This window comes from Carassius carassius, chromosome 11 (assembly GCF_963082965.1).
Source record: "Carassius carassius chromosome 11, fCarCar2.1, whole genome shotgun sequence".
In the NCBI taxonomy this organism is placed as follows: Eukaryota; Metazoa; Chordata; class Actinopteri; order Cypriniformes; family Cyprinidae; genus Carassius; species Carassius carassius.
The window spans coordinates 12,249,784-12,264,058 of record NC_081765.1 but is presented as its reverse complement, the minus strand read 5'-3'; the positions used below and the strand labels follow the sequence as shown (position 1 = coordinate 12,264,058).

The 14,275-nt window shown below is 38.0% G+C and overlaps 1 protein-coding gene across 1 annotated transcript in view; it reads right to left on the bottom strand.

The window, feature by feature from the left end:
- Positions 1-11,242: 11,242 nt before the first annotated feature.
- LOC132152771 (neuropilin-2-like) overlaps positions 11,243-14,275 on the bottom strand; it is a 77,135-nt gene continuing 74,102 nt past the window's right edge. The window contains exons 16-17 of the mRNA XM_059561644.1: positions 13,694-13,756; positions 11,243-13,158 (exon numbers count right to left, since the gene is read on the bottom strand). Coding sequence (XP_059417627.1) covers positions 12,854-13,158; positions 13,694-13,756 — 368 coding nt within the window. The 3' untranslated portion in view covers positions 11,243-12,853. The remainder of the gene's footprint in view (positions 13,159-13,693; positions 13,757-14,275) is intronic.

The window sequence follows — 14,275 nt, the reverse complement described above, 5'->3', positions numbered from 1 at the left end:
CCGATGAAATAATCCGACAACTGGCAAGAAAACAGAGGACATTAAATAGCAAGCGAGTTAGAGAGGGAACAGGTGGAATGGATCAGCGAAAAGGCTACAAATGAGAAACAGCTGAAGAGGGAAAGGGAAAGAGTGAGGTAATGACCAGCAGAGGGAGGAAAAGGAAAGGAGAGACAGAGGGGAGAACCAGACTCATAACACAAAATGTTTGGCATGCTATTAAATTTATTAAAAATGTATTAATGAATTGCTGTAAATAGTTAATTGCATTTATTTCAATAAAAATACAAAGAAAAAGTCATCTCGTAATATATAATTACAATTTAAAATAACTGTTTTCTATTTTAAAATGTAATATACTCATGTGATGCCAAGCTGAATTTTCAGCATCATTACTTTTGAATGGCAGTGTACATGTTTGTATACGAGTATGCCTGAATATATTGTGTATATGAATAAGTACATAATTATATTAATATATGTAATTGTAAGAATTGTAAACAATAAGCTTCATTTTACATTTACTTAAAATGCTTATTACTGCTGCTAACAGTATAGTGCAGTGCAAGCTGAAAATCAACTGTCACCAGCCTGTCTCTGTACTATCTGAAAGTCATCAATATGAAATTAGTTAACATGAGATCAGTGAAAAAAATAACGATATGTAACGTAAAAAGGCAACCGCAACCCGTGTTTATACAATTTAACGTTAGCCTGAAATAAGTTTTTAAAATAACAGTAAGTTAATTGAACACTAATCCTCAAAAATTACCTGATTTGATATTTTAAAAACAACATCGCTATAACTACATATTCATGCTACATACATATGTCGGTGTGTTGTATAAATATATAAAATAAATGCATTTATTGACTCCTTATTACCAGAAATCGCAGTTTTGTCACTCTATCAGTTTGAATGGCCGCCAACGCACTTCCTGGAACTATCTGAAGTCTACATGAATCACGTGACAACCAAACATTTCGAACTTCCGTTGTCGCAACTCTCTCTCTCTATGGCTCTGGCCGGGAAGTAGACATCTTACGTCACCGCGTTCTGAACTCGTACGTGCTCATACTGGTAATTTTCCTTCTGCGTTCACACACAGCAAAATTCCGGCAATTTACTGGTAATGTTACAACTTCCCATACCGGTAAATTGCCGGAACGAATTTACCGGTATTTTTGAAAAGATCCTGTTCACACATGATCTCTTTACGGCAATTTACTGGTCATTTTCCGGAAAAGTCTGTATGTGTTAAAGGGCTTATTGTTATTAGCTTCCTCATCATCATTATTTTCATCATCATCGTTATTTTCACATCACCATCATCACATCAACATAATTGTTACCAGTCTCACTGTCACCATCCTCATTACCATCACTATCTTTATTGTCATATTAATATCATTGTTACCAGTATCACTGTCACAATCATTATTACCATCATTATTGTCATATCACTATCATCATGATACAATCATCTTTATCATTACTTCACCATCACTGTTAACAGTTTTATCATCATTGTTAACATTACATCACTATTATTGTAACCTCGCTGCTATCATCACTATCATCTTAATCATTACATCATCATTACCATCATCCTCATAATTACTGTACCAGCACTTTTATTTTCATTTCACCATCATCAGCATCCCATTGTTATCTTTACTGTCATCATTACCGTAAGAGCTCACTATCACCACTTTCATTGTCATGTAATCATCAGCACTTCCATCAATATCATCATTATAATCTTCAACAGTATCAGCACTACCAAAAAAACAGTAAGTACAGCTAAATGTTCATTCTCACTCTGTACATGTATCTCACCCAGTCATTGTTTTGGTCAGACAGGGCGCAGCCGCACCACCCTCATCTGTCAGTCAATTCAGGCTGGATTAAGGATGTACGAAAGAAGGTGAGAGAACACTTTATCATTCAAATCCAGCTGTTAGCCCATCCTTTCATCCTTTGCTAGTATGTTCATGTCTATGTGTGTCTGAATGGTAGAGAGTGTTAGTTCTTAAGACCTGTCCATATGCAATGCTGCATTTCCACCAGCAACAAAATCCTCACAGGGATGATATTGCAATAAAACCTCCCTACTTTTTGATATATACTTCACACAATAAACACAGACCTGAATGACATTCTGACTCAAAGTTTTGGTTATGGCGCAAAGAGGACCACCAAAGGAAAAATCAATCGGAAAGGTTGTGTTTTTTAACAGGGACACACCTCCATCAGAAATCTCAGAGGGGGCAGTTCCCGGTGGCAGCAGGCAGGCCTAAAATCACAATTAGATGCCCCTCTTTCTAATCCAGTATTTTCAGGGTTCTCCTTTCGCAGCCAGAGTGCTAATGAGAGAATGTTTTGGGTTATTTTTAGTGTGGCTAAAATACTCTTAAACCTGACCTCTTTTATCTATGACGAAGAATTTTTAAATTTTCCTTAAAGGAACAGCACACGGGGGGATTCACTTGCACTGCTCCTGTTGTTTTAATACCCAAAGTACTAAAGGAATTAATCATATCAAAAGATAATGCCACAAAACACCCCAAAAAAACTATTTGCATGGTAAATTCATAATTGTGCAGGCCGATAAAAGTGAAGGTGGATATGTATAATGCTTTTTTCCATTATCAGATTAACTAAAGCTGCCATGACTGACAAAAAATGTACCCAAACATCTCTTTTAAATAAAACTGTGTTTACACGTGCATTCTGAGTCACAGACCTTTGAAATATCACATGGAAAAGTCCACCCCACAGAGTGTTTAATGGAGTACCTACAACTGGGACAAATGAGATGCACAAACACGCACAGCTGCATGCATGCATACTGTTATCATATCAATATAACTTTCAATTCATTTAATTGAACTGATGTAGAGTCCTGCTCTGCCCGAAGATGTTCACTGAGGTGCCACTGTTTATTAGATGTGTTGTCGTTATTGTTGAGACAGTTTAATGGAGCCACCTGTGGGCAGCCCTGACTCAACTGAGTGGAGAGCTAACAAGCCACTATTAGCCATGCTATTCTTGTAATGCTCTGTTGTCCTGCACGGCATATCAGAATCAGTCCTTTACTGACAGGCATAGTGGATATTAAGACAATTGCTATTAAAATATAAATATGAAAAAATATGAAAAACAAACATTTATGCACATTTATGGGATTCATTGCAAAATTCTTCTATACTTCAACCATCTTAGTTTTTCCCCATCATGATTAAATTGAAAAAATGTTAACACTCATAATTTAATCTAATGAAGTCGAGCAGACTACTTAGAATCACCATCCTTTCCACTAATTGTGGATTATATCATATATTTTGTTCTTTTGTAATTATTAGCAAAACATGATTCATGGATTTACTTATTAATTTAACGTTGTAATAGAGACTGACCTCGGCCTGTGGTGATGATTTGCAGTTTGACAGCTGTGGCTTTTTTTATTTTAATCTCTTGTTACTCATAATGACCAGCCAGATTGTGTGGTATGATCCTGTTGTCTGGGTGTCTGGGTCAACAGAGTGGTAAATTCCATATCTATGGTCTGTCTGTCACTGTTGCCAGGCAGGATGGAGCCATTCTGAAGTTACTTAAGCAAGTGAAATTGAGTCTTTACAGTCAAACGTTGTAAGTTACCACACATGCTCGGATGGAATTAAACATTTATCAAAGGTGGCTTTCATCACTGCAGAACCAACTGAAGGGTTTTGAGGAGGATGAAGTCATCTAATAAAGTGTGGAACATCACCAACATAAACCATAACTGATGCATTTTATTATATTTCAAGGATTATGACTAGCTGTCTGATCAACATATAGTGACAGTAACTCTTTGTTAAAATGTACACTGTCTGAAGAAAATGTGAGTGGTGGTTTGTCATGCAAAACTCACTTCCTTGAGTTTTTTAGTGCACATGCATTTCAGTGGTTGTTCTGGGTGGTTACTTCCTTGCCCAAGTCAAAAGTGCCTATTGTCTCTATTAAGCCCGAAGCACGGACAAAGCAACATGATCCCACTGATTCTCAAAAGAGAAGTTAGTGACTTCCGACGACACTAGTTCTATATGATTTGTCTGTTAACAAATACATGGATATAATAAAATGACGTGGAAAAGAAACTGTCGACAGTCTTAGTGACTTTAATTCATACATAGCTCTTGCTGATTACATGATACAGTTTAGCAATAATGTAGTTCACGTTGAAATCATTTTCTCTATATAATGATTATTACTAGGGACCGGAAAAGTGATTATTTGTGTAATTTAAATGACATTTCGAAACAGTATGAGCAAGTTTAACCTGTATATTGATAGATCACTAATCAGGTTAATGATTTAATACACTAGCACTGTATTAGTATAACAAAAGTAACCATGTATCAGTCCTGGTGCAATAGGAAATACTGAATCACATCCCAGAAGTCCAACATATTCAAGATCTCCACATTTCCACGTTCATACTGTACTACTTTTTTAATGGAAAATCACATCTGTGTGGAACGCTCTCTATCAGAGCCACTGAAAATAGCTTTCACAGACCAGTTGCTGGCACCTGCTCTTACCTAACTGAATGCCCAGGAGTTCAATTAGCATTGGAGCCACCTAGATCTCTCTGTGCAGAGAACATCTGAAACAAAAACAAATTCAGGTAGAAAAACAACCTGTTACTGCCTGCTGCTTTACCACGCCGGAAAACACGAGAGGGAAGGAGGGAGATTGAGATGCACATCTGCTGGAGTTTAATAATACCTTTGTTTTACAGGTCTGTTTCATCTAACATACACAGTTATTCTGTTCTGTAACAAGCATGCACACACTTCTTCCTCCTACACGGCATGTAAATTAATGGTTACGGTAACAGCAGGTTTTTATAAGATGGAGATGTTTGTGAGTGTGTGTGTGTATGTCGGAGCAGGAAAGGGGAGTGTCAATGTGTGTGTTCACCCCGAGGCTGTGTGTACTGTCAGCATACACTCTTAAAAACAACACAGAGGAAATTAATAGAGGAGGAAATGAATTAAAAATGATTGGCCAGACTTCACAGACAGGTTACTAGCGGCTGAGGGAGTCCATTCTTCCCACTGAGGAAAACAAACTCTAAAGCACACAGAAACATATACACTGACTGTTAGTGTAATAACAGGTGAGGAGAAATGAGGTTCAGCATGTAGTTAAAAAGCTGAGGCCATTTTTTTTATTCCATACTGAACGCATTCTCTCTCTCACTTTCTTCAGTGCACAAATTGGATAGGTGTTATAGCACATGTGCGTGAAAACACCTTTCTATGTCTGTCTCTCCCTTTGCTGATGAGTGTTTGGTGTGTGAATTCACCAGTGGTAAGGCGAAGGAGGAATCAACAGGAAAGTACACTTGTTGAGTGCAAGATGTGTCAAATTGAACTGTGTAGGTAATGCAACTACTGGAGAATATGCAGTGACCACAGAAAGTATTTGAACACTTACCCTTTCAAAAAGAATTCTACAAAATGGATTTAGTTGGAGTTCTGCATGTCACCAGAAAGAGGTCTGTTGTTTAAACATTTATTTAATTTTGGAAACAACGTGTTGTATTTATAATATGCAACTTAATATTTTTCTCAAAATAAGCCCATTTAAAGGTGGGGAAAGCGCAGGGTGAGGGATAGGTTTGTGTGTGCATGTGTACTGTGAGGGACAATAAGTAGGTATCCAAACTCTGTTGAACCTTTGCAGCTGTTTTCTCTAGTTACAGACATACACGCACACAGCCAAAAACCTGACATTGTGTAAAGGCCTTTTAAAATTCTGTGTGTCATCATCAGAACTCAATTAATGACAGCACTGTACAACAACAGATTTAAAAGCATTTATATACAATGTACACAATATATTTTTGGATGAAATGTCTGCTAGTTATGCTACTAGTTATGTGTGATCTTTTAGTCTAAATGTGCATCACTTTAAACCGTTGTCACTGTGCAATGATTTTATATAAAATTCAATGTTATATTGTTTTAATCATTCAATAAACAAAAAACTTGCATTTCAGACGTAAATCAAACAGAATCTCGACGGAAGTAGCTGGACACCCAGGTTTTTTTTTAATGCAAACTGTTTTATGAATAACGCTAATTTGATCAATCTTTCTCTTTTACTTACTTTTAGGCATACTACAGGTAAGCAGCCTTATTAAGACGCTGTGTTTGTCAGTTTTCTTTTTTTTCTCCGCATATGAAAATAGTTTAAAACGAATCCTGTTCCACTCCAAAAAACACAGCATAGAGATGTTTTGTTCAGAATTTTAAATGATTCAGTTTCACACATACAGTCTTTACTTGTAAATAACTGTTAAGAGATCATGTGTGAAAAGATTTCGTAGCTGTAATGCCCGCCTGCTGAATGATTCGCTTGCTCGAGAAGGTTCTATTCCGTGAATTGGTCTAGTTAAAGGGATAGTTCACCCAAAAATTAAAATTCTGTCATTAATTACTCAACCTCATTTCATTCCAAACTGGTAAGACCTTTGTTTATCTTTGGAACACAAGATATTTTTTATGAAATCCTAGAGCTCTCTGTCTCTCCATAGACAGCAAGGTAACTACCACAGTCAAGGCACAAAAGCGTACTAAGATCGTAATTAAAATGGTCCATGTAACATCAGTGGTTCAAACTTAATTTTACAAAGCTACGAGAATACTTTTTGTGTGCAAAGAAATAAAAAATAACAAATTTATTCAACCTGGGGGATAAACAATAAAGTTGTTATTTTTGTTTTTTCAATAACTTCATAAAATTACGGACCATATGATCACATGGACCATTTTGTCAATGCTCTTGGTACCTTTCTGGGCCTTGAACATGGTAGCTACTTTGCTGTCTATGGAGGGTCAGAAAGATCTCAGATTTCATCAAAAATATCTTATTTTATTTTCCAATGATGATCTAAGGTCTTATGCATTTGGAACGACATGAGGGTGAGTAATTAATGACAGCATTTTCATTTTTGGTGAACTAGGCTATCCCTTTAACATAATGATCTAAATCAGTTCGTGATTCAGTTTGAAGCTTGACAGTTTATGCACGTACAAAGCGGTAAAACTATAAAACTATAATTCTGGATAAATTATAATGTTTTCATTGAATACTATCCTAAAATTTGTGCCAGTGATGCTCTGATGAACATCTATATTAACTTAACAGTTAGTTTAGTAACAGCTTCAGGTAAAGGCAGTTCTATATAAAATTTGTCAAATGGTGCCATATGCAAGACAAGCCGCTTAACTTCCACACTATTTTAGACCTTGTGTTTTTTTAGGACTTGTTGTGTTTATGCTAAAAATTCAGTTAAAAATAATTGCTTTCATGGAGGCCCTATACAGATTTTGGATGCCTCCCATTTTAAATCTTATAGACCTGTGATAACTTAACTCAGTCTTCCCTAATTGGTGGAATATAACATTGGTGGAAAACTAGTTTTCAGTGTTGGTATTAGTAAGAACATTGTTTCTGTTCCAACGACAAAATAGCAAAGTTTGCTTCTCGCTTGGTTATTAGACACTTCACACAAAAACACACTGCCTTCAGTTAGAGGATTTTTTTTCCCTCTCTGTGTGTGTGTCATCTGTCAAATGTTTGCATTTCAAATGATAATTTCTTTTTTGCTTCTGTTTAGGAAATAATTGGCAATCTCTCTTTGCAGTGTCAAATATCTGTCTCCTTCCTTCAAGCCATTCTGCGTTCACTCTGCTATTCTTTCTTCCTCTGCTGGAAAAAGTGCCTGCCCAGACTTTGATGTCCAGTCCAACTATCTCAAGCTAACACTAACAAAATAAAAAATCACATCATTGATGCTGCAATTACAAAACTAATCTAGCAGCCCTTTCCTTTGTCTTTCACCTGTGTCTCTTATTCACACCCTCAAATATTTACACGCACACAAACCTTATCATTTTCTCCTAGTGAGACGTGAATTTGATTATCTTCTGAACAGATAATAAGCACCAAAGATGATTTATAATGTCATTATCAATGAAGACATTTTTACAGCATCAATATAATCATATTTCATAAAGTCCATTCCCCAACAACAACCAAATGTCCAACTTTCGCAGACGATCAAAACATCCCAAATAATTATTTTCAAAACAATCACTGGGTGGAAAGTGAGAGAGAAAACCTTTTTACAGAAATGTAATTTGATTTTGCTGGAGGCAGATGAGTCAGAGGCTTTCGCAGTGTGGCAGGAGAAAGACAGACTGCGAGCAGCCTGCAAAAGACATCTCTAATTTTCTGACAGTCATATGACTGGCCATTTTTAACCTGCCTTCACCCCCTCCCACATCTCCTCATTTGCATACAGGAGAAGAATAACCCAGAGATGTAAGGCTACAGAAACAATATGACAAGTGGATTTGATTTCACCTTGGCTATGAAACATAATTGTGGCATGAAGGGAAACGTGAGACGTGCAAAGTCCCGTCTGATCTCAGCAGCAGTTTGCATGCTGCTGCCAAATACCTCAATGGCGGCAGACAGCACAGCACACGAGACGGGGCTAACACCAGCTTTTATCAACCCAAACATGCCACTTATGGTGTTTAGACAATATTAATGGTAAATGGCATAGGTCCTTCTCCACATGCAAGTAAACGGTTGGTAGGCACTTGGCAATTGACAATCTCTCTAAAAGGGGCGTTGGGTGCTGTAGGAGGGGAAAAAAATGTCAGGTTATTACTTAATTTTGTTCAACATGATGGTAAATCAGTTGTTAGGTTGATATTTACAAGAGCTGAAACTAAACAGTTATTCTGGGTAGAATAGGAACAGCTGCTCTAAGACGGTGAAAAACAAGCACACGCTCAAGCTCAAATTCTGGAGCTTTTTGGTTCTGGAACATGATAAAATAGAAGCTCTGAAAGCAAGTGTGGAATCTTTTCACATAAATATTATACAGACATTCACTAAACATTTAGCATTTATGTGCTCATATGAAGTGGATTATAGGTGTTAGATATGTTAAGGATATTAAAGGGTTTAAATACAAATTAGCAGTCAATCTGCGATACCACAAAGGAGCACAGGGAGACTCCAAAGACTACTAAACCTACTTTATGGATCCATTCAGAATCACTAAACCTCTGACCTCCTTCAGCCAGCATCTATTATAAAACACTCTTGCTTTTAAGCCAAATACACACAGAACAGAATAATTTAAAGGGGTCGTATGATGCGATTTCAACTTTTCCTTTCTCTTTGTAGTGTTACAAGCTTTTGGCGCTAAAGAAGATCTGTAAAATTGCAAAGACTAAAGTCTCAAATCCAAAGAGGTATTCTTTATCAAAGTTAAGAGTCAACCATGCCCTTCTAAAATACCTCATTTAAACACACCCCCACATGAGAGTACCTCTATAGTGGATTATTTCTGATAACAAGCTAAATAAATAAATTGCATTATCAAGCAAGTAAAAACTATGTCTTGTTTGGCCGCCAAGCCTCTCTTCATGCAGCGGTGATCCAGAAGAGGTTTCCCTGGTAATGGCTGTACTGTACACAAAGCAGCGCTGTGCTCAAAAATACTGCTTTATCAGGCATTACAGGCAAGAGCAATTGAAAATGACATTAACATTTACTGAAGACGATAAGATTCGATTTCCTTCAGAGATACAATGATATAAAAACACCCATGCAGCATTTTGATTTTGAAATGTGCAGTGCTCATGTTTATTCAACAAAGCCTTTTGGAAAACATGACGCTCAGTTTTGATATTGTGGCGGGTTGATACAAATAAATCAATGTATGGGAAACACTGGGTTGCATCCCACAGCACAACAACCTTAGCCCAACTTCAGTCTACTCATCACCTTAACTTTAACTGCTTTTGTAGTCTGCGACAAATTACTAGCCACAAGCCAGAGGAATAAACAAGCATGCTGGAAGTAAACGTTGGGCAAGGTGCATGCGTACGATGAAATGGTCTACGTATAGTATATAAAAAAATTATTTACATTCATCCATCAGTATCACTAAATAAACCCCAACACAAAATGTGGCTTGCGTTAACGATTGGCTGATGACTCACTATCCCACTTTGATGCAATTTATCAACGTTACTTACAAATAAATTCAAAACTCTCATTAAATATCGATTTGATCATAAAATATTATGTGGGACGAAAGAGACTATATAGTAATATGAGAGACCTGACAAAACACACACACACATACAGAGCAAGTGTCCCCTTTGCAGGTCTCTTGTCACTTTCAGCTCAGGCCATCTCCAGCCATCTGCTACTGGGAGGATGTTTGATCTGATTCAAATGCTCCTGACAGCTCTCTACATCTCCGCTCTGCCTGTAGTAAAACATTTATTCCCATCAGAAGCTTCAGAAATTTTGCTCCATTCTGTTCCCCTCTCTCCTTAATTGATGGTGAATTGCATTTCTCAGAAGTGGCGTCGCTGTTAATGAGGAACGATAGCAGGCATCCACATGACGGCACATTCCTGAATATGCCACATAGCTGACACTTCATGATATTATTTGGTCGGGGCTGTCAGGATTCAAAACAAAATAATTATGCACATGGACCATTAGTCAAGTCAACTTGAAACAGGAAACAAACAAATGTGCCCTTGTATCTGCAGGGATCTGGGTTTAGACGGAGACAGAGACCACTGCTACGCCGTGATGCACAGCGAGCCACTCTACAATGAGAGTTTTGAATGTATGCAAAGCTGAATATCTTATTCATGTGGTGTGATGCTGTTTCTCTGTGTTAATTATTTGCTATGTTTATGTTTAAAGTTAAATACAAGATCACGTGATATATTTAATGATATATTTTACTTCAGAAATTCTGTCCATGTATGGAGGTTACGTGTTTGGTTGGATCGTGTGGTCTAGTCTGAAGGGCTGTCTATAAACTAACAGTGTTTTGGAGACAGTGGTGCTCACCTCTCGTCTGCCTCCCTTCAACACAGCAAGGTCGCGACGCTGAATTAAGATTGCAAACTGATTTCAATGGATCGTCTGAGATGAGCTGAACTTAAATGGGACTGAAATGGACTTGATGTGAAAATTACCCTACCAATGTTTGAGATTTTCCTACAGGATCGACGTGCAGTGGAACTCAATAAAGAGGATAGTCTACACAAATAGACAGACAGACGGATGGATGGGTAAATAGACAGACAGATAGACTTATATATATATATAAAAAATAAAAACACCAGTCATAAGTATTGTTAATCATACTTTATTAAATAATAATAATAACAATAAAAAAGCATTTTATTTGCTGTACAAAGTCTACAAATAACAATTTTTGAATGTTCTGACCAGAGCCGGGATCTCCATGTCTTTTGGTGTTGGCCTCCTGTCCCAGACAGACGAGGTAATACTATCACAGCTCTGCAGCAAAGCCAAAACAGGCCAGAGCTCCAAGGCACTTGGAAAAGAGTCAACAGAGTCCAATGAAAACTGAGCTGAATACACACAATCTCTCCCTCTTCATTACTCTGTCTCCCAACAACTGAACAATCCCGGTCTCCGGCTGCTTTGCGCACTCCTTAAGAAGACGAGCCCCTCCACCCCCTCGCTTACCCACAAGTCAACAGAACTCGCAGTGTGGCTCTGGGGAGTGAGAGGCCAGTCTGAGGTACAAGTAAGACATTTACACACACTTCCCCCATGTGTGTACTCGTTCTATCACTCTCTTCACCTAGAGGTGAAACGTTCTGTGAAATTCTCACCCTTTTCTCAGACTTGCACCAAACCTGGTCTTGTCAGCCTTCATTTTCAGCAGCCCAAAATAAACCATGAAGTAAACAGACAGGTGAAATGAAAGAAAGCAAGTGCAAGGCCTGACCCCTCCGAGGCCCCAGTGGCTTCAAACCCAAGGACTGGTGTTTCAACATGGCTCTCCTCCAAAACAGTTTGCTTAAGGCTCGATTGTTTGTACATGAAAGTGGCTTGGGGATTCTTCAGTTCCTTCACCATAGTCGCTCTGCCAGCTTGAGTCTTTGTTACTTCAAGAATAGAGTAAAGAGAGGAGGAGAGAACTGAAGATGCTCTCTCTCTTTCAACTCTCTCAACACTCTTTAGCTCAGTGGCTCTGAATCCTTAGCAATCCATAGGTTGCGATGAATTAGTTTGAATTGTCCGCACAGAGTCTTCAACACTATGCTTGGAAATCCAACAGTAAAAAAAAAAAAAAAAAACGGGAAAGAGAAAAAAAGACATAATAATCATAATACTTCAATATAAAAGATTTTTTCAGAATGTAATACAGCATGTTTTCTTTCCCGCTGTCTAATAGCCACAACAAAAACATTATGCTACAAAATGACTGAACTGAAGTATAAAACCTTCATAAGAGGCATTGACAGTTCAAATGATTGTGAAAAGTGGCAAAGATGGGAATGGGAACTTAAGTGGGTCAGCGAAGAGACACAAGTCTAAACTAAAGCAAATGTCCACAATATTCTAGGCCACAGCTTTCACACAATAGAGGCAGAAATTTCACAAGCAGTCTGTCATCTAGTGCCTCTCTTTCTTCTAACTTCCATTAAGCATTATTAGATTGCATTTTCTTTACAAATCTATAGCAATATACATTTGTTTAAAGTTCTTTTCTTTTTTGAAGGGGGGAAAGTCATTAGGTTGATATGTGTTGATCACTATTTACTCCCATTGAGCTGTCCACAGGAAGCCTCTATGCTCCCAGTGATCCTTTAACAATCCCAGTCAGAGATCAGCCCTATATTAGCGACATGAAGTCCATTCACAGTTTTGGATCAGGCCAGCACCCAGTTCACGAGCGGAAAGAGCACCTCTTCTGATTGGCTGCCGTCAGGCCTCGGAGCAGCAGCGCTGCTGGTTGATCTTCACCTTGTGCTTGATGCCATCGTACAGCTCGAAGTTGTAGTTCTCCAGTGTGGTGGTGCTGCGAGATGATAGGCCATTGTAGGAGCATGTGCAGTAGAGTAGAAGCCCGGCGCAAACCGCTCCCAACAGAACGCCCAGGGAGCTCATGACGATGATGGTGACCAGGATGGGATCAAGGGTGTACAGCCAGGCGTTGTCTTTCTCTGAAATCCGCGTCACTGGAGGTTCTTGTGAGGGGTTGGGTGTGGTCCAGGCAGGGAACGGGAACCCTGGAAACAGGAGAGACAAAACAATACATTTTATATTGTGCTCTAATAGAATGTTTTTCAGTTATTGCATAGTTATTGAATGCAAGTACACTGAAAACAAGACTTAATGTCTGTATAAAATAGTGATGAATAAAAAATGTTGTTTCAAAAGTCAGAATGATTGATGCAATAGTAGGTGGTATAGTATTCTTGTAGTCAGTTTTCTATTTTCAATCAGCTGCTATCATGGCAAAGCAATTGCTTTCTATAAAGTTTGAAGTGAATCTTGCTGAGTGTGCTGTATTCTTGTATATGTCAGACTACATGAATAATATTACATTCTGTTATGGCACAGATATCTGAAGGTAACTCTATCGCCTGAGTAATGAAATTTGTTCCTGGCCGAATAATAAAGGGACTGTGCGCTTATAATGTATTGGCTAGGCATTCATGTCCACATTTGTGTGCTTGTGTACTTTCTGTTTCAGTCCCCCTTTGTGTTTATTATTAAAATACACCAGTCAATGCATGCATGAAGGTTGATGAATAGATTTACCTTGACCAATATGCTCTCTGCCATTGAATAAACGATTATTTCCAAGGACTTCGGGTCTTCGTTCTGTTTGGAAGACAAACACAACCCAAAGGAAACTCAATGTCAAAATTAGTATACAAAAAAAGCTCTTTTGGTATATTCAAACTAAAGGACATTATTGTTCCATGAGCCAAAAACACCAGTATAATGTGAGAGCACAAAATGGCCAACAAAAACTGACCCCTGATGATCACACAGACTTGGTTACAAAGAACTGGAGCTATGGAGGTGCAGCATATTTTATTCATCATTAAATAGCCATTAAAAGGGCACAAACCACTTTGGCTGCAGTTTGTAGAAAAATATCATTTTATTGTAACATTCCATACTACATTTCCAAGACCACAAAATTCAACAAGCTAAAATATACCCCATACTGTATGTATCTGAACAGGCTGAAATGCTGTTGTAAAGAGAAATGAAAAAGCTTATATAGATGGCAAGGGACAAAAAAGTGCACACAACCACAAACCCATCTGAACTTGTATCAAACTGATGCAAATTAAGCATAATGTCGACATAATGAACATCCAAAAGCCATGT